Source organism: Eurytemora carolleeae, unplaced genomic scaffold (assembly GCF_000591075.1).
Source record: "Eurytemora carolleeae unplaced genomic scaffold, Eaff_2.0 scaffold234, whole genome shotgun sequence".
Taxonomy (NCBI): domain Eukaryota; kingdom Metazoa; phylum Arthropoda; class Copepoda; order Calanoida; family Temoridae; genus Eurytemora; species Eurytemora carolleeae.
The window spans coordinates 277,629-303,724 of record NW_019396124.1 but is presented as its reverse complement, the minus strand read 5'-3'; the positions used below and the strand labels follow the sequence as shown (position 1 = coordinate 303,724).

Here is a 26,096-nt window from a genome sequence, read left to right as displayed (position 1 = left end):
TAATGGTTTATTAAATGAAACTCACAAAAAAAACAGTTTTGGCCTACAAGGAACCCTGGAAAACGGACTAAACACATTCCGTACAATTGTCTCTAAAGCTCATCCTTGTGGTAACCGTGGGTAACCACATATAACCTTGATAGCAACTTACCAGCAACTGTGGGCGGTTTAACCATTAGTAGAAGTAGTTTATCAAGCACAAGTGGCATAAAGGCAACTAAGGATTCCGGCCTGCTCTCCCCAACATCCCTTAGACACCTGATAACCAAAATATATGAAATTTTACGCAATAAAACAGTTTATTAATAAAGTTTCAGTCAAAAAAATGTTTTTGGTTTTGTAAAATGTTTTTATTTTGCTCTAGCTGTTAATAGGCAAATCATGAATCTCAAAAAAAAGGGTTAGTGCGAGTCTTGTTTTAACAGTATTTTAAAATAATTTTTGTAAATTTATTTTGAATTATAGAATCCAATTGTGTCCTTACCTTATCAGATCTTGTTCCATATCCTTATCCGCTACTCTGGCTGGTTTTTGACCTAGGCAAATCAAATCAAATCAAATCAAATCAAATCAAATCAAATCAAATCAAATCAAATCAAATCAAATCAGACTTTCATGAAAATCCCACAATTCAATCCGAGATGACATTGCTAAATTAAGAGTGAATCAAGGCCTTATAGCTTGTGAACTGTTTGACGTTTCCATTACATATTAGTAGCCTTTCACAATGGATAAACAAAAAATGCTTGGTGCTTAGAATCAATTTATGGGCTTAATTAAATTATAATATTAAATAATTGTTATCTGTAATGTAACTGCATGGTATAAGTTTCACTATTTATGTTTTATTATATGCAAAAAAATAGTTCACTTTTTTATGTAAATCAGTGGCTGATTATTCAATAAACAAGGTGTCTCACGAAAACATGACAGAAGCAAAACGACTTAAAGTTCTGATTTAATCTTTGAAATAGTTTGTTTATAATAATAATCACAAAATAACCCTAGTCATGGGATTTCCAAATGTGGTCTGCCTTTTTTAGTGCTTTTTAGATAACCGAAGATATCAAGAATTTTGTTTAGATTTATACAATTTTTGTTTCGACTATATTGACTCTTAGAAAAATTATTACCTAATTGTAGTCCTGCTGTTTTGGTCAGAAATGTGTCAAGATTTAGGTTTTCTGTGTGTACAGAAGAGATGGCCTAAAAATGTCTAACATAAAGGGACTGTAAGCTTAATTTCAAGTGACTCTTTATGCAAAGATGACAATGTCTGAGTTATAACTGCATCTTGATCATCGAAGACAGTGCTCTCAGTGTATTTATCTCTTAAATGCTGTGTGATAAGCCGTAAATCTGGAATGTACGTTAGAGTACTGTGTGAAAACCGGTTTATACGTAAAATAAAGAGGGCACAAGTAATGTCAGCTGACTTGAGTTCACAATGTACGCGAGTGCACACTCCTGATTCACAGCATTACAAACTTTGCATCCACTTTCACTAGAAATTTTCCCTTTTCCCTTTTCCCTTTGGGAAAAAATACGCCAAATGTAAGACTAAGATTACAACCAAAAATGGAGAACATGGTTTAACTAAATTACTGGCAAGGACAGTAAAATTGCGACAATATCGATTATAAAACCAACAAGAATACTAGTTTGTAAAAACAACAACAACAATAGCATTATCCTAAAGCGCATTGCAAAGACAAATACCTAGCAAAAAAATATGGACACTAAAACTATAATAATACTAATAACAACAACTAAAATAAATGGTAAATGTAAACCACAACAAGACCCCGAATATTGCTGTGAGTAAGACAAGGGTAACAACAACAAAAATACTGGTAAATATAAACCACAACAAGACCCCGAATATTGCTGTGAGAAAGACAAGGGTAACAACAACAAAAATACTGGTAAATATAAACCACAACACGACCCCGAAAAATGGTGTGAGAAAGACAAGGGTAACAACAACAAAAATACTGGTAAATATAAACCACAACACGACCCCCGAAAAATGGTGTGAGAAAGACAAGGGTAACAACAACAAAAATACTGGTAAATATAAACCACAAGAATATTACTGTGAGAAAGACAAGGGTAATAACAACAAAAATACTAGTAAATATAAACCACAACAAGACCCCAAATATTACTGTGAAAAAGACAAGGGTAACAACAACAAAAATACTGGTAAATATAAACCACAAGACCCCGAATATTACTGTGAGAAAGACAAGGGTAACAACAAAAATACTAGTAAATATAAACCACAACAAGACCCCGAATATTGCTGTGAAAAAGACAAGGGTAACAACAACAACAACATCAAACATATGAAGGCCTAAAATAAAATGAATATAGAAACACCAAGTTAAAACAATGACAACAATAACATCAAAATATTAAGGCCTAAAATACAATTAATATAAAAACACCAAGTTAAAACAATGACAACAACAAAAGCAGCCAAAATAACAATAAAATAATCACAATGGTTACGAATGAATACAATTACAACAAATCAAATTAAATCGGCAAAAAAAAAAAATAAGACAAAAAAAATCAAATACAACAATTACATAGAGAAGACCAACCTCAATATCTACAGTGAAGATACATTTCTTATTATCAATCCATTTGAAGGCAGAACCAGGAGGAGCTTTTTCCGTTGAAATAAAACTAGATATAAAACCATTAACAAATCCATTTAAAATTTTTTCCTTGAAAATTAAAAAAAAATTTAATTATTCCAAATCTTTTCCTAATCGAGCTTTATTTGTCACATTTCAATAGTGCCAGTTATTTTTTTTATTCATAGAAAAGAGGCACATTTGTATTTTAAGTGCTTTTAGAAAAAACCAGTCCCGCATAACCCTGAAATGATGAAATGTTAACCTTAGGTTAGTAAGTTAGGTTAAGTTCTCCCACTAAAACCTTAATTGTGATTTTTAAGATCTAAGTAGGAAATAATGAATAAGACTTTGTGACCTTAAACTCTTTTAAACTAACTATCGTTGAATTAGATGTTATGTCTTGAATATGTACTTCTAATGATACAATTGATGATTTGGCGAAAAATGATTATAGCTACCAGAAGCAATGTATTAAAAAATTGAAATAAATTCTGAACAGTCGTCTCTGAAGTCCCATCCTTTGTGGGTAACCCTGTATGTTATTTTTAAAAAACTTGAAATGATTTTATATTCCTGAATCCCGCGGATGGAAGTTCACTTGCCACCGGTAGATTATGCTCTCCAGTTGCCAGGGAACCTAGGACACAATATTTGCACTTGTTTCCGGGGCGTACACAGGGGGGAGGTATTTGGGGGGAGCTTCTCTGCATGAAATTAAAGTATAGATCCCAGGGTGAGTATTTACTATCAACCCCCCCCCCCCCCGGGAAATTTAAAAAAGGTTAAACCCCCTGGACACATACCACACACCCTTATCTAAAAAGAAAATAATAAAATCTTTTTATAAAACTACCTTTATCATCTAATATTGGAATCCAAGTATATCCTGGTAAAATTAATCTTTTTATAAACTGTTGATAAAACTAAACAGTGAACATAAATTGGAAAACATACAGTCGTCGTCTATATATGAATACAATGAAGACGACTTTCGATTTCAATTTTGATTTCTTTTGTAAGAGGTTTTTTTGCCCCAATGATCTGGTTGTAGGAAAAATCGTGGGAACATGATATTCTGTAAACTTGCAGTACGTTGTACATTATTGGTTATTTAATGTTGTAAACTTAGACTGCGTTTCAATTGAATACTTAGCAGGATTGGTTTAAATCATGCGAAATACTTAAACTACGCTATAAAACATGTGCGGAGATAGCTTAACTGCGTTATATCTTTTCTCTCTAATCTTATAAATGTGTACATTAAACTTTAACTGTGCGATAAATATGTAATACGATTAACATTGTAGAAATTGTAACTACGTCAATTCATGTTAATTTTTGACATAAGATATTAAATAAAGCTTAGTTATATAGAGCAACTCCGTACTGTTTACTGCGTGAGAGTAGACCTGAAACCCTGAAGCTTGTATTAAGGTGGATCGTCCCATTTAATTTGGGATTGATATCTAGGTTGTGGATAGCTAGCCTGAAACCCTGTTTTGATAACCACATTGGATCGTCTTCGTCATTTGGGATCGATGTTGTTGTATAGCTAGGCTTGTGTCCTTGTGTGGCATTGAAGCACCGAAACCCTGTGTTGATATATAACCAGGTTGTATCGTCCCCATCATTTGGGATCAATATATATATATCTTGTTTATTAGCTACGCTTGTGTCCCTGTGAGGCTGGGATTCAATCCTGGTTGAACACTTAAAAAGTAGCGGGATTTTTATAGCTACGTTAGTGTCCCTGTGTGGCATTAGAGCCTTGGATTCAGCCCTGGTTAAGTTCAATAGCGGACGGATTATACCTGGATAGATACGTTTCGAGAACTTGATATGGAGTAGGCGTTTATTACAGGGTTGTTACGATCAAATCTCGGAATTTTTCTATTGCGAAGGTTTGGTGTTGTATGGTTTTTTTTATCTACAAGGGGGTTGTAAAATGGCAACACATTCATCCATTCACGCTTCATTCATACTGAGAGGAGGGCTGACAAGAATCCAGCTGCCTATGGGCTTCTTAGGCCTGAGAATATAGAGTGCAGGAAGTCTTCTGATACACCGGAATTAGGCAAAACTTGAAATCGGAAGTAGTCTTAATTTTTTCCAAAAATAGATTTTGTTTCAAAATTCAAAAACAATTTAAATGTTTCTAAAACTCCTCAGGCAACGCCGGGCACTTTATGTAGTAATTATTATTTATATTATTATTATTATTATTAAATCCAAATATAAAGATTAGTTCCTGCAGGAGTCTCCAGTCGTTCTCCGTCTCTCAACTACGGGACATTATTTATGTATTAAAGGAAGAGTTAAAGGGACTGTTCATTTTTTTCAAAACGAGCATTCTCACATTTTCGCGGACTTTCCTATTTAAATTGGCGCAAAGTATATGTAAAGATTGTGAATGTGATGGGAAGATCAGGGTGAACATTTTTAGTTGCGGGTTTCGGGTAAAAACAATGAATTTTTAGAGAAACAGCTTCAAAAAAGCTTAAAAAATACTATAATACATCACTCATACACAGATATTATACTTCAGCGATTTTTAAATTAACGAATAGTGGTAATCACTTTATAGTACTACTACTCTACTAATAATAGAAATAAACAATTAATTAATGTTGATAATAATTAATGTTCTTCCCTGGCCCTTGCAGGTCACGTGATAGAAGGTGAACAGTAAATAATGATGATCCCTAAAAATAAAAATGTTTATGAAATTTTTTTTTTTAATCCCTTGTCATGAGACTTCCGACATTCATACTAATTTTAGATTTTTTTACAGGGACTGTAGAGTGTAGACTGTAGAGTGTAGAGTCAAGGAACCTTCCAGTTAGAAAGTGGCATGTCCGATTTACAACGGTTTCCCCNCAGTCCCCCCCCCGCCTAGTTGCGCCACTGGTGCCGGCTCAATATCCAACTAAACTAAAGGGTCACTTATAATCACTTGTATCCACATCTTTGGTTAACATAACTTTAACGTATGCTATCTTGCTTGCATGAAAATAATTATCGATATTTTAAGAAACAGCATTTTAATCCTTTTATTTTTTCTATGACTACAGAGATAAACAGAAAACCCTGGAAGAGAAATTCGACTTTTAGACTAAAGTTATGGCTTTTTATAGTTCAATGCACCTGGTGCAAACAGACCCATTTTACTCAAAAATTGATTTAATACTTAACAACATGAAATGCACTTCAATATTACTTTAATGCCGTCTTTTTAATCTACAGTTGTCTGGTTATCACTGTACTTAGCCCTGTTTTTTATTATGTCTCTTGTTAAAACTAACCTGAGATTACTTGGCAGTTTTATTTTAACTTCTTCATAAAAGTCCGGAGTCTTATTGTGGTGGGCAACAGCAGTAAAAGCTTCCCTAAAAACATGAATTGTATTTCCGTTGGTAGGAATATTGTATTTCCGGTGGTCGGAACATTTATTTCCGGTGTTCGGAATATTGGACTTCCGGTGTTTGAATTATTGCATTTCCAGTGTTCGGAATATTGGATTTCCGGTGGTTGAAATATTGTGCTTTCGGTGGTTGGAATATTGTGTTTTCGTTGGTCGGAATATTGGATTTCCGAGGTCGGAAAATTGCATTTACGGTGGTTGGAATATTGCATTTCCGGTGGTCGGAATATTTGATTTCCGGTGGTCGGAATAAATAAATAGGGTGAACATGTGATTTAGCGTTTTATGAGTGTAGCGATTTTCTAGTATAGTCCTGTTGAATGTTGATTCTAACCTTGAGAACTCTGGGCAGTTTGATTTGCCGAATATTACGGGCAGCGCGAACTCATCTCCTTCACCAGACATTAGCTGGACCTAAAGAAATCAATCAATAAATCAGTTCAAAAGTCAATCAATCGATAAAATCAATAAATTAATTAATCAACCAACCAATCAATTAGTCAATCAATCAATCCGCTGATCGATCAATCAAACAAATCAATCAGTTAATCAAACAATCAATCCCTCAGTGCACAGATCTATATCTAAAAGTGCGACCCATATTACTGTGAGTGTGAAAGCAAGAGCTATTAACTCAATATTCCATGGAACTTAAAATACACCAATTGTGCAGTGTCTACAGACCCATGTGGATTATCTAAATTAGAAATATCCAGTTTCACAGTTTTATGGGCCCCATTGTTTAATTGAGATAAATATAACCTTGACAGCAATATTCCTGGCCCGCTCTCCACTTCTATTCGTAAAATTCAACTCCTTAGGGAACACGTACACGAGGTTCCGGAACTGGTAGTGAGGGTTTTCCTAGGTAGGTAGGTAGGTAGGTAGATAGGTAGGTAGGTAGTTAGGTAGGTAGGTAGGTAGGTAGGTAGGTAGGTAGGTGGCAGGCAGGCAGGCAGGCAGGCAGGCAGGCAGGTAGGTAAGTAGGTAGAGGGGATTAGGAAGGTAAATAAGGTAATTAAGGGAGATATGTAGTGAGTTAGGCAAGAAGGTAGGTAAGTAGGTTAGTTTTTGTAGATTAGGTAAAGTAAATAAGGGAGATATGTCGATAGTTAGACAGGTAGTCACAGGATATGCTTAAGATAGGTAGGTAATGACTAGTCAAGGGTTATGCTTAAGATAGATACTAGGTAGGTAGTCACTAGTCAAAGGTTATGCTTAAGATAGATACTAGGTAGGTAGTCACTAGTCAAGGGTTATGCTTAAGATAGATTCTAGGTAGGTAGTCACTAGTCAAAGGTTATGCTTAAGATAGGTATACTAGGTAGGTAGTCACTAGTCAAAGGTTATGCTTAAGATAGATACTAGGTAGGTAGTCACTAGTCAAGGGTTATGCTTAAGATAGATTCTAGGTAGGTAGTCACTAGTCAAAGGTTATGCTTAAGATAGGTACTAAGTAGGTAGTCACTAGTCAAAGGTTATGCTTAAGATAGGTGGGTAGGTAAATGGATAGATAGATTAGGCAGGTAGATTAACGGAGGGAGGTAGGAAGGTAGGTTAATAGGTAGATATACAGAGGTAGGTAGGTAGGTAGGTTAATAGGTAGATTTACGGAGGTAGGTAGGTAGATAGGTTAATAGGTAGATATAAGAGGTAGGTAGGTAGGTAGGTTAATAGGTAGATATACAGAGGTAGGTAGGTAGGTAGGTTAATAGGTAGATATACGGAGGGAGGAAGGTAGAGAAGTACCTGTGTACTATCATTCTGTTTAGGAGGAAAATTCAGAATTTCTTTCGAGGGTCTAGCCATTGGATCTGGAAAAAATGAATATTTGCAGGCCGTGTCATGATCAATAATCAGGTCTATCCTGACTAAATCATATTAATTTATAACTATAATATAATAAGCTTTTCAAATCTTACTCAGTTGTAATAATACAATTCCCATTTAAAAAAAAATAAATTGGGAAAAGTGCATAAATTCCTTAATAATTAATAATAACAGTAATAATAATAATACCTGGATATGGTTTGAGTTTAGCTAACTCTGGTGTTAAGCAATGTTTAATTGAATCTCCAGCGACACAAATATCCAGTTTCAAGGATCCTGAGGTCAAAACTATTTAATTTCAAATCTGTCGATATTAATTGATTCGATTATTATGCTCAATCGGTTTAATAAAAGTCGTCAGGCTCAGTTCAGTCACATTTTCAGTTGAATCAATCAGTGCTTAGAATCCATTTAATTCTGCGAAGAAAAAAATGGATCCAGGTCATGAACATTAATATAAGATTTACTGATTAAAACTATTTTTCTTCTTCTTTTGGCTGATTGTTAGGCTAAAGCTTGATGAACAGTTCAGGAATAAATTTTTTTTTAATAACTCTATTTAAGTTCAGATTTGGGGTTGGAGAGCAACACGATTTTATTCAGTTTTTAGTTGATATTTTGCCCCTCGGATTTCCTCGGAATCAATTTAAAAGTTCAGGCTTTGAAAATTGAGTTAAACTATACCAGATAAAAGTTGTATCCCCCCTTTTAAAAATATAACAATTATCTCCTTTCTCATTCTCTATCAAGAACTGACGAGGGTCAACCCAGACCGAAATATATTTTCAATAACATCTACTTTTTTACTCTACAGAGGTTTGGTCAATCACCATCACCGAATTTTAAATCAATGTTTTACCTTTGATGGTTTTCAGCTGTTTAAGCTTAGGCTGAGCCTTCTTCAAATCCTGAAGATGTTTATAAAGGTCGTCATCCTTCAACTTATCTCCTTCTTGCTTGAAGAAGGAACTCACTAAATATTGGGTCGGGTCAAATTAGAAAATAAATATTTTTCATCTTTAATTCATACTGAACAATTTATAAATGATAAAGATATTAAACAAATACATATTTAAAATGTTTTTTCAAGTTGCAAGTGTGAGAATACCAAAACTGTGGAAGGATGTTTAAAAAATAATGTGACACATTGGAACTTTGTTTCCATCTTTGCACAATGCACAGAGTGTCACTTGATATTAAGCTAACAGTCTCCCTTTAACAAGTTCCAGCAAAACCTATAATCTGCATTATATAATATGTCCAGACATGTGGCTCATAAGAGAGGGGGGGGGAGAACATAAGTCCTCAATTGGTTATCACAGCCGCCCAAACGTGTTTTGCGACATGTTCGCTCCTCAATTGGTAATCAGAAATAAAAATGTTAACATTTTGAGGTGGTGGAGATTACCAATTGAGGAGCGCGCATGCCGCAAAACACGTTTGGGTGGCGGTGATTACCAATTGAGGACTCCAGCACTCTCCTCCTGCTATCATTATCTTTGAGTTAAAATCCCCACCTGTAAGGGTGACCGGAGGGAAGTTGTCTAGGGTTGCGGTCAACTCTGATTCACTAGCAGCCCAGCTACTCCTCTTCTCTTTCCGGTCTAACGAGCCACGTCTAGATAGATAGATAGATAGATAAACAGATGGATAGATAAATAGATGGCAAGATAGATAGATAAACAGATGGATTGATAAATAGAAGGCAAGATAGATAGATAATTAGATAGATAGATAAATAGATATATTCATAGATAGATGGATGATAGATATAAAAATAAATAAATAGATATATAATAGATAGATAATTAATTAGATAAATAGATAGAGATATTAACTAGATAGGTAGATTAACATAGATAAAGCAAATAGACGGATAGATCGATAGATTCAAGCATTTAGATAGCATTTAGATAAATAAATAGACGTAAGAAATAAAGAAAGAAAGATATATCCTAGAGTTAGATAAAAAAGAAAGTTTCGAATTTAGAATATAAAATCATAAGTGAAAGGGCAAAAAATGCTTTGTGGTTTAAGAAAACTAAAAACTAATCAAAACTTATTTTTTTATATAAAGAATCACATAGGTTGTTCCTCATTTTAGCAGATTTTGATAAAATTTATCTAAAAATACATTTTAAGGGACAAGAGGCGTATTTCAAGTGAAGCTCCACCGAAAGATTGGCAATGTCCGATTTACAACGGTACTTTTGTAACCAAGTAATCTGATCAAAAATGGGAAAGATACCGTCGTTTTTCTGAGTTTCTCCATTGCTTCTTTATAACAAGAAATGCGCAAGACACTTTCACAGAAAACTAGCAAATGAAAATAAACAGATCGAAGAAACAAAAACATTGATATATAATTCATACTTGATCAGAAAACGGGTTTAAGGTACTGTTGGAAATTGGGAATTGCCATCTCTCCATGTTGGGTCGCTTGAAATTACGCTTATAGTCCCTGTAACAAAAATAATCCATGAAATAAGTACACACCTATTCAGACTTCCGGCTTTTTCCTTCTCAACCCGTTTCCATGCTTCCATATTAGATGCTGAACTTTTCCGGTCTAAACTGTTACTTCCGGTGCTGTCTACGTCACTTCCGGTCTCTAAATTGTTCAGTTTAAATATTAATAATTTAATTTTAAAATTATGTAAGATGGATTTTGCTTTTGTTTGATTGAATCCTTTAATCGATTCCTTTATAAAATATAAAAACAAACGTTATATTAACCCCTTGAATATCTTGGCTAGCTCTATAGCAGTCCAACAGAAATATCTCCTAGGGCTAACCCCTTGAATATTTTTGCTAGCTCTATAGCAGTCCAACAAAAATATTACCTAGGGCTAACCCCTTGAATATTTTGGCTAGCTCTATAGCAGTCCAACAAAAATATTACCTAGGGCTAACCCCTTGAATATTTTGGCGAGCTATATAGCAGTCCAACAGATATATTACCTAGGGCTAATCCCTTGAATATTTTGGCTAGCTCTATAGCAGTCCAACAGAAATATTACCTTGGGCTAACCCCTTGAAAATCTTGGCTAGCTCTATAGCAGTTTAACAGAAATATTACCTAGGGCTAATCCCTTGAATATTTTGGCTAGCTCTATAGCAGTCCAACAGAAATATTACCTTGGGCTAACCCCTTGAAAATCTTGGCTAGCTCTATAGCAGTTTAACAGAAATATTACCTTGGGCTAACCCCTTGAATATCTTGGCTAGCTCTATAGCAGTTTAACAGAAATATTACCTTGGGCTAACCCCTTGAATATCTTGGCTAGCTCTATAGCAGTCCAACAGAAATATTACCTTGGGCTAACCCCTTGAATATCTTGGCTAGCTCTATAGCAGTCCAACAGAAAGGCATTCTGTATCTTCCCAATCTCTTACAGGCATCCATAGCCGTTGCTCGAACCTAGATACAAATAAAAACATTTTTTTTAAATTACATTCATGAAATTTTTTAAAATCTAAATGAGGCTCAGAAGTGTGAAAAAATATCCTTTTCATCATTGTACGTTTTGGGACAAAAAGAGTGGGTGAATATGAATATTACATATGATCTTTTTAATTTTAGTTATAATTACATTTCACAAAAATGCCACCTTTCACCTAAAATAAAATTTATTGCACAAATATCTTATACACTGTGAATTATGATTGTTCAAGAAAAATTAAACCCCTGTTTCAAATAAATAAAATTTGAACAAATCAATATGAGGCTCAGAAGTGCGCAAAGTTATCACTCCTAACATATTCAGGGGTACCCACAAAGCATAAGACTGTAAAGAAGACCTAAAACTCTTAAAATATACCGATGCCAGTCTTTTAATAGCTCATAAAGTAATTTAGCAAATAAAGAAACAAGTTTAAGTTGCGAGAATTCATAAATAAAAAAGTAACAGTCTAATAAATTCCGTACAATCGCCTCTGAAGTTGCGTCCTCCGAGGCTAACCCTGTATCTTACAGAAAGAAACATTTTTTGGGAGAAAATAGTGGGTAACTTTGAATATTACATATGACCTTTGAAATTTCAGTTATAATTTAATTTCGCAAAATTGTCTCTCTCTTTAGAAAGAAAATTATTTGCTAGTGCATTTTAGAACTAACCTTCTCTACATTTCGATCATCCTTGAGATATGGTTCTATAGCCTCGTTCATATCCCCCTGAAAACCAAACCAAACCATTTATGATTTAACAGCTGTTAACCAAACCATTCAATAATATAAATCAAACCAAACCATTCAACAGTTGTAAACCAAACCAAACCATTCAACAGTTGTAAACCAAGCCAAACCATTCAACAGTTGTAAACCAAGCCAAACCATTCAACAGTTGTAAACCAAGCCAAACCATTCAACACAGGTGTAAACCAAGCCTTACTATTCAACATTTTTAAACCAAACCAAACAATTCAACCGTGGTAAACCAAACCAGACCATTCAGCAGTTGTAGACCAAACCATACCGTTCAAAAGTTCTAAACCAAACCATTAGAAAGTTTTAAACCAACCCAAACCATTCAATATATGTAAACCAAACCATACTATTCAACAGTTTTAAACCAAACCAAACAATTCAACAGTGTTACACCAAACCATATTATTCAGCAATTGTAGACCAAACCATACCGTTCAAAAGTTCTAAACCAAACCATTCGAAAGTTCAACCCAAACCATTCAATATATGTAAACCAAACCAAACTATTTAACATTTGTAATCCAACCCATACTATTCAACAGTTTTAAATCAAACCCAGTTTTAAACCAAACCAAAAATTCAACAGTTGTAAACCAACCCAAACAATACCGCAGTGTAAACCAACCCAAACAATACCGCAGTGTAAACCAACCCAAACAATACCGCAGTGTAAACCAACCCAAACAATACCGCAGTGTAAACCACCCCAAACAATACCGCAGTGTAAACCAACCCAAACCATCAAACAGCCCACCAAAACTTCTGAAGATTAAAATTGTTGATGCTTGGTATTCCTGAAGAACTTTCTCAAGTTTAACCACTAGGAACAGATCCCAGGGCTGGCTGGAGATATCAAACACACACGACCTGAATGATTTTAAATAAACCTTTCACCAAAAAAAAATCACAGCATCTCAGGGTTCCGAATTGGGAGCCATGAAACTAAAAGTCAAGAAATTAATTTCCTTCCTTGTATTTGTGTCTTATAACATAACATTAAAAACGACTATTTTTTCTTTCTTAGGAAAACAATAAATTCTAAACAATCCCTTTAAAAAATCTAATTAACGAGCATAGGTGGAGATATCTAAACAATTTCTTTAAAAATATCTATTTGCCGAGCGTATGTGGAGATATCTGAACAATCCCTTTAAAAAAAAGAGTTACCGAGCGTAGGTGGAGATGTCTGAACAATCCCTTTAAAAAAAGTTACCGAGCGTAGGTGGAGATATCTAAACAATTCCTTTAAAAAAAAGTTACCGAGCGTAGGTTGGAGATATCCGAACAATCCCTTTAAAAAATTTACCAAGCAAGGTTGGAGATATCTGAGCAATGCCTTTAAAAAAACTAATTACCGAGCGTAGGTGGAGATATCTGAACAATCCTTTAAAAAAACTAATTACCGAGCGTAGGTGGAGATATCTGAACAATCCCTTTTAAAAATCTAATTACCGAGCGTAGGTGGAGATATCTGAACAATCCCTTTTAAAAATCTAATTACCGAGCGTAGGTGGAGATATCTGAACAATCCCTTTGAAAAAACTAATTACCGAGCATAGGTGGAGATATCTGGACAATCCCTTTAAAAAATCTAATTACCGAGCGTAGGTGGAGATATCTGAACAATCCCTTTAAAAAATCTAATTACCGAGCGTAGGTGGAGATATCTGAACAATCCCTTTACAAAAACTAATTACCGAGGATAGGTGGAGATATCTGAACAATCCCTTTAAAAAAAAATAATAACCTAGCGTAGGTGGAGATATCTGAACAATCCCTTTACAAAAACTAATTACCGAGCATAGGTGGAGATATCTGAACATTCCCTTTAAAAAATCTAATTACCGAGCGTAGGTGGAGATATTTGAACAATCCCTTTACAAAAATCTAATTACCGAGCGTAGGTGGAGATATCTGAACAATCCCTTTACAAAAACTAATTACCGAGCGTAGGTGGAGATATCTGAACAATCCCTTTAAAAAACTAATTACCGAGCGTAGGTGGAGATATCAGCATAGTCAACATGTCCAGACAGCATTTTCTTTACACTCTCACTGTTCATATCAAAGTAGAAGTTCTCACTCATCTTTCTCTTTTCCCTAGATATGCATTTTTAAAACAAATATAAGTTACAAACTAATTTAAGATCCAATCATGTTTTAAGTTAACCCCTGGATTTGTGCATTATGCAATATAAAAATTATATGAAGACACTTTAAAAAAAAATTGGGAAAACCTTCCAAGCAATATTAAAATAATTAATAATAAATAATAAAATATTAAGCGTTTCAGGAGAAAATATTTTAAAACCTCCAAATATAGAGGTTGTGGGAACATTTCCACACAATTCTAAAAAAAATTTAAAAAATAGAAATCAAAGGAAAAGGAACAGAAGGGAAAAGGAAAGTTACATATTTATTGTCTAATTATATTTATTATAAACTGGTGGTGGATTATTAGTATTTTTCGACGATGAACTGACAACTTTTAGAAAAAAATTTTAAATAGGCTTTATGGGTTGTGAAAAAGATATAGGTTCTACACAAAACGGGCATTTTTAAGCATCCTTTTCATTCGCGCCGATTTTTGACATCCTTTATGTTTGACCATATCTTTTATTCTTTTATTCTTTTCTTTGTAAAATCGTCTTTTCTTTCTTCGATTCTTTTGCAAACATAGAATGTGTTAGCATTAAAACATTTGTTCTGCTGATAAAAATCTTCAATTAAATTCTGTTTAAAATTCGAAATAAGATTGATATTTTGAAAGCTTGGAAAAGTGTCGTTTATTTTCATATTCATATTTTAGGGAACCTTCTTCACATTTTACTGTAACCCCTACCTTGCATCATAAAGCGCCATACTAGCAAACACCGGTTCCACGTCTTGCAGTGACAAGGACAGCTCCAGACATTTTACCAGGATACGGTGTCCCTGTAAACAGAAATCAATCCAACAATTCATTAATATATCAGTTATCAGTCATTAATATGTCAATCAATTGTTTAATAAAAGAATAAAATTTAAGGATGAATGAATGAGAGAATCAATCACTCAATCAGCCAACCTGTCAGCCAATTAATCAAGTTTTCAAACAATCCATAAATCAATTTATGTATTCAATCAACCAATCATACCATTAATACACCAATCCTCTAATCTACTTATTTATAAATTTTATTGTCAACAAAGTTAATAAATATTTAAAATTTGCAATGCAAGATGGATGTTTGTAAAGTTTATACAATTATATACCTGGATTTCTGCTGGCATATCAGCTACAGATCTTCGTTCGACCATAGTAAACTCATCCTACAAGAATCCAGGTTAAAACTTCTATTTCAATAACAGAATGATATCATTAAAACCAAAACCAACACTAAAAATGACTTAAAATTAACCGTTTATAAATTCAAAAGATAAAATTACTTGTTTGCTTCAAATTAAAAGATTTGACTTCTAAAAAATTAAGTTTACATTGAAGATTAGCACTTTCTCATTCAATAGTATACTTAAAAGATTTGACATTAAAAAAAATTTCCCCTTAGACCAAACTTTTACACTGCCTGCAAAAATCCCCAAATAACCAATAATGCCAATGGAGCTCATTGGTACACATTAACTACGACAGTAGCATTGCCACATGTCATGCTAACCCTGTGATCCATGTACTCCGGAGGGATATTAAGGATTGTTGGGAGAAGTGATTAGTTAGTGAGGCCAAAAAATCATAGAAGATAGCTTGGATAATGGGTAGCTTTGTCAGAATGTTTAAAGTTTAAGTATTGAACACAAACCTGTTCTGGGTAGAGAGAAAATAGTGCATCTGGTCTATTTTCTTGTCTCTTCTTATAGTTTTCTTCCTCAGAAAGATCAGGATCAACCTTCAAATATAAGACAGAATTTATTTTGAACTTACAACATAAATAATCCATCATCTAGATAAAGTACCTTGTCAAGAAGACCTGGTAAAAGATCATCAGGTTTAGATGTCCTCAGGTCAAAACTAGCCCAACTCCCACGAGGTGTCTCTGAACCAGATTTGTTTTCATCCTAAAATGAAACAATGAAAACCCAGGAGTAAATAACCCTGAAGTCCTAGTGCCCTCAAGCATTTGTTTCTAAATCATCCCTGCTTTTTCCCACTTATCAGCTGGAGCTTCTGTGCTAAAGAATCTTCAGGTCTGTGTCTTAGCACAACATCTTCAAAGGTAGGAGTTGTTTCCTTAACAAATGTATCACTAAGCTTGACTTCTTTTTATCTAACAAGCATTTACTAAGCATTTGTATTACCCCATCCATTTGTGCAACTAACGTAGAATCAGACTCAAAAGACTCTGTCATTATGTTCAATGGACTTTCATCAAATGGAGTAGACTTCATTTTTACTTTTGTCGTTACAACATTGGACTTGAAAATCTCTTGAATTTCATTGCTTGGAGTTTCACAACGATCGACTTTAAAGTAAGGTTCAAAGAATGAGGAATTTGAATCTGTTGAAGCTATCGATATTCTGTCATCTTCCTGACTTAGCATCCATGACACCTTTTTAGGCTTCTAAAAATGATATTTTATAATACTTCTTATCCACATGTGCATTATATATCATCATACCTTAATTGAAACATTTCTAAAGTGCTTTTCTGAAGTTGATCTTAAATTCTTAAATGACAATCTTCGTTCCTTCTCCTCATTTGGAGCTCTCTCCTATACGGTGATAATAACTGGTTTAATTCAGAACTATCTAAAATTTCTCTTTTGATAGATATGTTAAAATATCATTTAGCATTAGCGATTGAGATTTATATCCAATAAACAAACTTTAAAATGGAGGTTTAATTTCTTGAATCAGGAAAAGACGAGCATTCTTGGCACCTTTGAGATTTCCTGCCTCTGTCAACTTGATATGTACCCCACTAGTTATTTTGATTACAGAGTTACTACACAATAGTGTTATCCTTTCGTTACCTGAACCCTCCTAAGACTACTAGAGGTTTTCAAGGAATTTCTTCTTTTTTGACTTTCCTTTGTGCTAGTGCTGACAAAACCTTATTATATTTAATTCAATTTATGGGTGACCTTCTTTGTTTCAAAATCTGGTCTACTACCTTCACTCTTGACTGAACCAGTATCATATTCAATGATAGACTCATTAGAGTTTAACAAAGAGGATTTAGAGGAGGCAGTTGCTAATCTCCCCCTAAGAGAGCTATGATATCAAAATAGTATTTGGAAAATTCTAATGGTTCTAGGAATAAGATCTTCAAGTAAAGAATTTATATTTAGAGTAAACATAAATTTCCATGGTAAAATAAAAAGAGGAATATTTTCCAAGAACCATGGATTTTTCCCAAACTTTCTTATATGAAGCAAGGTTTGCTAAGCATAGATTGGTAAGCTTTTCTAAACTGAAATATAATATGGAAATTGAACTCTTATCAACTTTAAACTTTCAAAAGATTGTCAACATTAGCTTTCGAACATTAGTTTGTTAGAAAATTGAAAATTGAGCCTCATCAATAAATATGAATCTTACTTACAATAAATATAAAATTTCAGTTTCCGTTAGTTAACTTCACCTGAGCAACGTCTCACTACTATTACTACTCCTTCTAAAATTTCTCATTTTTCCACTACGTTTCTGAGCCTAGGTTCACTTTCTGTCAGAATTTGTTTACTTAATCTAATTAATTTTGTTCAATAATGATATCTTATAATAATAATAAAGCTATCAGCTCCTAAGTAAAGCCCAGAACACAGCATATTTAAAAAGAAGCAACGTAATGTCCAGAATGAATCAAGGTTTACAATTATCAACCTGTCACTTTTAAATCTAAGATCTTTCAAGATTTAGAGTTGGATTTATAATTCTTAAACATTTGAATTTTCAAAACAACATAAACTCATGTAAACCCTAACTATCTGAGTAGAGCTATAATGCGGCTTGAAATAATTGGGAAGTTGCGGCTTGGGAAATTGTACATTTAGGAACATTTGGGACAATAAATACCCTAGGGAAGTTGCTTCTTGGAAAAATGCTTTTGGGCAAGTACCTAACATCTTCCCAACCAAACATAGAAAAAACAATTATATCCATTTTGTTCAGAACCAGAACTTTCACACACTGCACTTTATTTTGCAGAGCAAAAAAGTGTAATTATTTATTTTTTAAATGCTGTCTCAGTTGGTAAGTTTATGAATATATCTTTTAGAAATAAAATTACAATCAAAATTTAAATACAAAATTTAAATCACCCTGACACTGGGTAGTTTTATGTAATAAGATAAGACTACTAATACTCACGTCTGGGTACTGAGGAGAAGGATCAGGGGTATCATCAACCTAAGAAAGAAAAAGTAACAACTACTTGAATTGTATTATTCTTTAAATGATAAGATTTACAAACCTATACTTCCTCAATGCAGGGGAATATTATGCATATTAACAACCCCTTGAATTAAGTGAAAAAATTCACTCTGTTCACAAAAGCTTCATTTTGAACAATTAAACATTTTCCTGACCAAGGGTTCCTTAACTAATTTAGCATGTAAGAAACCCCTTATTACGTTCAGAATGTTGTAAAGGAAAATTTAGTCCTTATTGTAGCTATTGATCCATTGTAGCATGAAGACGACCACTGTGCAATTGATTCGCATACTTAATAAAACTTGCTCAATTACTACACCACCCCATGGCCTTTGAAGTCCAAGAAAATTTGGTCTTTGTATCCCTTAGTATGGTTAGGGCTAGGATTCGTTCTTGAAGAATGATCGTTCATTCACAAGAACGAACGGAACTATCAAGAACAATCCCATAGTTTTGAAAAAAGAACGAAACGCGTTCTTAAAACATTGGAACGGAACAGATATTAGCTTAAAAGAACGTTTAACATCAGGAACACATTCTTTTTATCAAGAACGCATTTTAAGTCAGGAACGGATTTCAAATCAGAAATGTGTTCTAAATCATCTAGAAATAATTAATTCTTGGCTAAGAACAGAACAGGGAATGAATAGGTTCTTGACTAAGAACGGAACAGGGGGATGGAACCGTTCTTTTACTAAAAATACCAAGAATGGAACAGAACAGGATGATTGTTCCTAGAATAAGAACAGAACAGCACGGAACGAGATCGGAACATATGGAAAAAAAGGAACAAGAACAGAACGATCTAGCTGAAGGCACTAATTCTCGAACGGAACAGAATGATTTCAAAAAAGTCGGAAAGTGCCCAGCCCTAAGTATGGTATAATTGCCTTAACTTTTCTAAAATAAATCTTAACAATATGAAAGATTTTATTTCAACAAATTAAATTTATCACCTCAAATTCCTGTTTCTGAATTGTATTCAAAATATGGATTTTCTCTTCTCCTCGATCCCTAAATAACAATAGATTAAAATCAAACTAGGTGAAAAGCCCAGCTTTCACTCTTAATTATAAAATAATCTAATTATTGACAAAAAAAAGAATTTATAAATATTTCACAATGCGCCATAAAGAAATGTGAAGAGATAATAATAGATTACATCGTTCCATAATCCATATAGTGCAAAAGATTGTGTTAATTGTAACTAATAGATTATCTAACCTGATGGTAACACTGCTACTATACTGCTTATATTATCTGACCTGATGGTAACACTGCTACTATACTGCTGATATTATCTGACCTAATGGTAACAATGCTACTATACTGCTGATATTATCTAACCTAATGGTAACACTGCTACTATACTGAGGTATTATCTAACCTGATGGTAACACTGCTACTATACAGCTGGTATTATCTAACCTGATGGTAACACTGCTACTATACTGCTGGTATTATCTAACCTGATGGTAACACTGCTACTATACTGCTAAAATTATCTAACCTGATGGTAACACTGCTACTTTACTGCTGGTATTATTTAACCTGATGGTAAAACTGCTACTTTGTATACTAATATTATCTAACCTGATGGTAACACTGCTACTATACTGCTGATATTATCTAACCTAATGGTAACACTGCTACTATACTGCTGGTATTATCTAACCTGATGGTAACACTGCTACTATACTGCTGGTATTTCCTTGTAACTACAACCCAGTCCGAGGTGTAGCAATCAACACAATTCTGCACTTTAGGATCCAGCTCCTCACTAGAATATTCATTGATTGATGGATTAATTAATTTGTTAATTGATTAGTTCATTTATTGATTGGTTGATTAATTGATAATTTGTTTAATTGTTTTATTACTTGGTAGTTGATTGTTAGGTTAATTGATTGTTTGTTTAATTCATTGCTTGGTTAATCAACTGATTAATTAATTAATTGAATATTTATATAATTAAGTAATTGGTTGTTAAATTGATTGTTTAATGATAGATTGGTTAACGAATGATTAGTAAATGATCAAATGGTCACTTGGTAAAATGGTCAATTGGTTAATTGTTTAAATAATTGACTGGTTAATAGGCAGATTAGTCAATTTATTGATTGATAGGTTCAGGAGAGTCAATGAGATTAATTTTTAAATCAAATAGATCAATTTAGTTATCAATTTGACTTACTATGGTTCCTCTGGCAGTACATGCTGAACAGTTCTGATTTTTCGAGGAACAATATTAACCTCCAGATCCTCAGGGGGAAATTCAAGCATCTAGAAAATCAATCAAAAAATTTTATTTTTATTTTTACTTCTTCTAAAACTTAGGATTTTACTTTAAGCATCTTGGAACGTCCTTTACAGACTTGAAAAAAAATTTAAAAAATTAGTTTACTGAAGACAAAATTGGAATGTGTTTTTAAAAAATGAAAATGAAAAAAGTAATACTTGAATTTTAAAATATTTTGGTCTTAATCATTAAAACGTATTAATATTCCCAAAACATAAACACAAATTTTTCTTAAAATCCGAATTAAAAATATCAAAAATTCATTTTTGCTCTTAGTTAAAAATATTTTAATATTGTTTGGGGAAAAATAGTCTTTAAGGGATTTTAGCTATGACTTTTTAACAATATATCTAACCCTGAAAATATAAGACAAAATCTGTTAAATATAATATAAAAAATTGCAGTCTTCCCCCATGAAGATGGGAGGTTCATGATATTATGTATTTGAAGAGTATTTATATATGATTATAGCCTATTATCACAACATTATTATTTTTCATAAAAAGTTCACCTATCGCTTAAATAATAATACATTATTGTGAATTAGTATGAATTTTAGTAGGTTTTTATTACTTTCAATTTCAAAGCCCCAAAAAAGCAACAAAAAAAAACAATAAAACTGGGCTGGTTTTTTGTAAACCCGGTTTTTTTCTAACCCTGCACACGCCCGAATGCAAAGGGTAACATAGTTGAAGGGGGGGGGGGGTGACCAACATGGGATAAAAAGGGGGGGGGGTTGACCCACCTGGGATAAAGGATCTCGTTCACTATGATTGGAAACATATTCCTCGTAATCTATAGGTTCCAGACCAACACTTTCAGATACAATAGTGTGACTGCTAGAGGTGGAGGACATCGGCCTGATAATTATTAAAATTAAACATTTTAGTTAAAAAAACTAATAGAACTAAGAATTTGAATCAGTATTGAGCTTAATTTAAACGCATTCTGGAGTCATTTTGTCCAATGTAGATGGCAAAACAATTCCAGAAAAAATGTACAAACCAAACATAAATAGAAAAAATGTTCAGTATAACTCAAATCATTTCTTAAACTTAAAGTGTTAAATCCCAATTATTTTTCAAAGTTAAAATTACAAGTAAAAGTCAGTAAATCCATAACTTTTTATTTGAACAGGCTTACCAAAACCTTCTTTGCTGAGGAATCTGAAAAAATTTACTGAACCTGGATCTGTTGGATGATACAGACGTTCTCCCAATACCGGCCATAACATTGCTACTACTCCCGGCAGTATGGGCGACATGTTTTCTTATATTCCCGGCAGGTTCCCTATAATAATAACATTACTACTGCTTCCGCTAGTATAGGCGACATGTTTTAATATATTCCACGCAGGTTCCCTACAATTATAATATTGCTACTACTCCCGCCAGTATGGGCGACATGTTTTCTTATATTCCCAGCAGGTTCCCTATAATAATAACATTGCTACTATTCCCGCCAGTATGGGCGACATGTTTTCTTATATTCCCAGCAGGTTCCCTACAATTATAATATTGCTACTACTCCCGCCAGTATGGGCGACATGTTTTCTTATATTCCCAGCAGGTTCCCTATAATAATAACATTGCTACTACTCCCGCCAGTATGGGCGACATGTTTTCTTATATTCCCGGCAGGTTCCCTACAATAATATTCCTTCTACTCCCAAGAACATGTCTTATATTTCCGTCAGATTTCCTACAATAATATCATTAACATAAATACAAACCTAATAATCCGAGTAGAAAATGCGCGTTGGTTACCGCTCGACATTTTAGTAGATTTGCGTCATCTGAAATTAGATGATTACATCATACATTGTACAGAAATATTGAGACTGAGTATTAACTAATAATTATGCTATACCATATGAATTGTGGCTATATAGTATTAAGATTAAGCTTTACGTATGAGTTTAAACGTATATATATAAAATTACATAAAACATTGAATGTTACATTGAGAATAGATGAAGGCAACAATAAGTATAATATGAAAGATCTGTATAATATGTTCATATACTTTCACCTAGGAAAGCAAGTGATATATGAATTTACTCAAAAGAAAACATCCCGAGATATAAGCAAAAAAACTGCAATGGTTAAATGTTACGAAAGACATATTAAAATACAAATATAGAAAAGTAAAAAATGTTTTCATTAGACATATTTCTATTTTGTGTATATTGCTTTGGCATAATTTTGGGTTTTAACGAACTGTTGTGAATTGTTTAAGGCACTCTTACAAGTAAAAAAAAGCTCTAATTTTAATTACTTACGGACGAAAAGCACAAATAAATAATAATAAATGTTAATTTTTTAAATATATATTAATGCCCAGAGGAAATAAGCCGAAGAACTGCATAATAATTGATAACAAGGATTTGATAAGAAACTCAATGTATAATTGCGAGCAGAAAGGGGGGCTGCCGATAGAAGGGGGGGGGGGCATATTCAAGAAATTCAAATTGTAGTGGAGGGTGATTTTTTCAGAACAAAATTAAAAGACTTGTTTTGTAATAGTGCTCAAAGAACAGTTGTTAAAAATGTATAAATAATGCAACTCATTGGGTTGTGTCTTTCTTTTTTATCAAAATAGTAAACTTGGGATTATTATCTTTTTTACCAATAAAAATAAAGTTAATAATGGAAAAGCTCTTTAGTTTTGAATTTGATTTTTTTTGGCAAAATATCTTATTTTTTTTTCAAGATTTAAAGCTTAGTATCGGGATGTTCCAAGCCAGGTTAGCCTAATACACTTAGAAAATAATAACATTCGAAAGGTTTTAATAAGCTCTGCTGGAGTTGCTGGGTAAGCCTTTGACAAGTTTAAATGAAAAATTTAAAAATTTGGATGACTTGCATGAACTCCACAGGCGGTGCCATGTAATTATGTTACAAGGAGAAATTAAAACTGTTAGAATTATTTCGAGGACTCCGATGGCGGTCCTTAGTAGCTCCGAAAGTAGTGTCAAGTAAACATATTACAAGGAGGAATTAAAACTTTTAGGATTGTTTCCCGGGACTCCGAAGGCGGTAATGAAGATGTTGATGAAGATAACAAAGCAAACCAGGATAGCGATTGCCAGGTTGTACTTGTGACACCGGACATAGTCATGCTTCCTAAATTATTATTGAAATTCACAAAAATAAAATGCATATTTTCATGAAATAAAATAAAAGCAACTTTTTTAGAACACGTTTTGTTGATATTTTCCCCCCCATTCTTGCAGATCCAGATCAGTAGGCCAAGTTATTTATAAATCATAAGAATCCGGATCCCAATTGCGCTGCAATTCTTAAATATGTTTACAAGGCTATCTATTTTCTAGAATAATAATTTTCTTCCCTTTAGCAAATAATTTTTAACATTATATTAAGAATATTATTAATTGATAACTTACTTGCAGGTCATCCTTTCAATCACAAGAAGAAGTGTAGCGATCACTTGAAGGAGGATCGAAACAGCGATCATAGAGGCCAAGATAGTGCTAGAATTAAAAATGTTAAAATAATGTAGAGTAAAATAAATTGAATAAATCAGAAATATGTTTTAAAAAGTTCTACTGTTTAAAGCAATTCTTAAGATAACTGATATTTTTTTGATAAAAGGGGAGGGGGGGGGTCAATTTTGTTTTAATGTTTGTACCTATACGGAACTGGATATTCAAGCGCAGTCCGGAGTTGGTTTGCATTGGCTGAAATCAAAGCAATATCCATCAATCCCTGCCAGAAAAATATTAATGCAAAATTTATTAGATTATTTTACAGATGGTCTGATTATGAGGAAAAGGCTCTTTTATCTAATTTATAACGCTAACATTTATTCTATGTATCTATGTCAATCTTTAGTGCAAACTATTGGTAGTGCCGTTACCCATCAAAAAAAGGTGCTTAAAAGCGTTTTTAATGTGCGTCCTAATTATATGTGCGTCCTACTTAAAGTGTCCGAAAACGTTAATCAGCTCAAGTTCGTCCTCCTGGTAAATAAATGTACCAGTAAATTGTTAAAAAGTCCTCTTTTTCTAGTACAGATTAAATGTTCAGTGTTTTGTATGCTTGATAAATCAAATTTCGTGCACCCAATTTTATCTCTAATTAGCTATAGTTATATTTTAAAAAGTTTTGATTTGATGACCAAAGTCTTGTCCTTTGTAAGTAAACCTGTACCTTTGCGTATGATTTGTAATCTCCCATTTTCTCAAGATGAGTTGATTCATCCAGATATCCATCATCAGTCTGCTGGGTCTCAGTTGCTTGCTGCTGAGAGAGCCGCTGAAGTAAATATTTTATTAATATCAATATCGGATTCCGTCCTAGTTAACGATTATTGACCCCCGCCCATCAATTGGCAATTTCCTAGAGGACGCTTTTAGGACCCCGCCCTAGCCTGTCATAGCTGCGGCGATCGACCCTCTAGCCTGTCCTAGCCGCAGCGCTCGGCCCGTAAATTGTTCTGCACTAACCTAATTTAGTACTAGCCAAAGTGCCAAGCGTTGCTCGTGGTAATAAATTAAATAGTGAAGGAGATAAAAATTCGATTTTTTAAGCTTTTGTTACCCCACAATACGCATGGGTTTCCTCAAAACATTTCAGCCAATTTGGTTTAGCTATATTTGTCCAGCTATAGCTTTCATATAAATCTATAAATATCTGAGCAAAGATCTTAGGGTATAAACTTAGAGAACGATTTTTGGCCCCCCCCCCCCCTCCTATCAATTTTGTACATGGATCTCGTAAGGAACACATGGATATAATTGGTGATGTGGCCGCGGCCCTCTAGCCTGTCGTAGCCGCAGCACACGCCACAGTAAAAATTGCTATTAATAAGCTTGAGTATAAGATAATAAGCTTTGATGCATTTCGGAAATCATTTCATAAAACTCGATCGTTTTCTTAATTTTACATTTTCCCCCACTTTCTTGATATCAGCCCTGCGACTGGATAAGTTCAAACCTATTTAAGTTCACAATCAAGTTTAAATATTCACCTCATTTTCTTCAGCAGTCCCGTTGTCACCTCTCATCGCAGAAATCAATTAAATATAAATATTTACTTACACTTACGAATTTTAAAATTTGTTTTGATAAATAATGCAAGTTTACGGGGGATTCGTACTTACGGATATAATCAATCAACCAACCGTTCTACCTTCTCCACCAAACTATGTACTTTTCCGTCTTTTGAAAATCTCGTTAGGAATATTCGCAAAAGTAAGTCAGCCATTAAAAATTGTAATTATTAGACTATTTATTTCTTTGAAAGTTTTATTGTCAACTAAACTGTAAAATATATTGCTCAAATCTACAGTTTAAAAGTTCA

General features: G+C 33.5%; 2 protein-coding genes across 2 annotated transcripts in view; both read right to left on the bottom strand.

Annotated features, from left to right (window-relative positions):
* Positions 1-23,616, bottom strand: part of LOC111695658 (dedicator of cytokinesis protein 7) — a gene marked incomplete at its 3' end in the record, with an annotated part of 66,180 nt that extends 42,564 nt beyond the window's left edge. Inside the window, 38 exon segments of the mRNA XM_023465055.1 lie at positions 152-258; positions 485-536; positions 1,134-1,206; positions 2,610-2,694; positions 3,222-3,285; positions 3,502-3,534; positions 4,897-4,930; positions 5,299-5,350; positions 5,951-6,034; positions 6,404-6,483; positions 6,832-6,933; positions 7,819-7,883; positions 8,089-8,175; positions 8,759-8,872; positions 9,417-9,517; positions 10,396-10,510; positions 11,215-11,320; positions 12,017-12,073; positions 12,901-12,973; positions 14,099-14,206; positions 14,949-15,040; positions 15,362-15,418; positions 15,904-15,990; positions 16,058-16,159; positions 16,239-16,331; positions 16,400-16,663; positions 16,721-16,813; positions 17,075-17,154; positions 17,215-17,306; positions 17,686-17,753; positions 18,411-18,449; positions 19,430-19,487; positions 20,149-20,253; positions 20,668-20,756; positions 21,518-21,632; positions 21,958-22,062; positions 22,505-22,803; positions 23,532-23,616. Coding sequence (XP_023320823.1) covers positions 152-258; positions 485-536; positions 1,134-1,206; positions 2,610-2,694; positions 3,222-3,285; positions 3,502-3,534; positions 4,897-4,930; positions 5,299-5,350; positions 5,951-6,034; positions 6,404-6,483; positions 6,832-6,933; positions 7,819-7,883; positions 8,089-8,175; positions 8,759-8,872; positions 9,417-9,517; positions 10,396-10,510; positions 11,215-11,320; positions 12,017-12,073; positions 12,901-12,973; positions 14,099-14,206; positions 14,949-15,040; positions 15,362-15,418; positions 15,904-15,990; positions 16,058-16,159; positions 16,239-16,331; positions 16,400-16,663; positions 16,721-16,813; positions 17,075-17,154; positions 17,215-17,306; positions 17,686-17,753; positions 18,411-18,449; positions 19,430-19,487; positions 20,149-20,253; positions 20,668-20,756; positions 21,518-21,632; positions 21,958-22,062; positions 22,505-22,548 — 3,175 coding nt within the window.
* On the bottom strand, positions 23,472-25,886 carry LOC111695662 (ninjurin-2-like). Its single transcript, XM_023465062.1, has 5 exons — positions 25,765-25,886; positions 24,945-25,049; positions 24,424-24,500; positions 24,179-24,265; positions 23,472-23,897 (listed from the first exon to the last, which is right to left on the bottom strand). The coding sequence occupies exons 1-5, from the start codon at positions 25,798-25,800 to the stop codon at positions 23,759-23,761; spliced, it is 444 nt and encodes a 147-aa protein (XP_023320830.1). The 5' UTR covers positions 25,801-25,886; the 3' UTR covers positions 23,472-23,758.
* Positions 25,887-26,096: the final 210 nt, after the last annotated feature.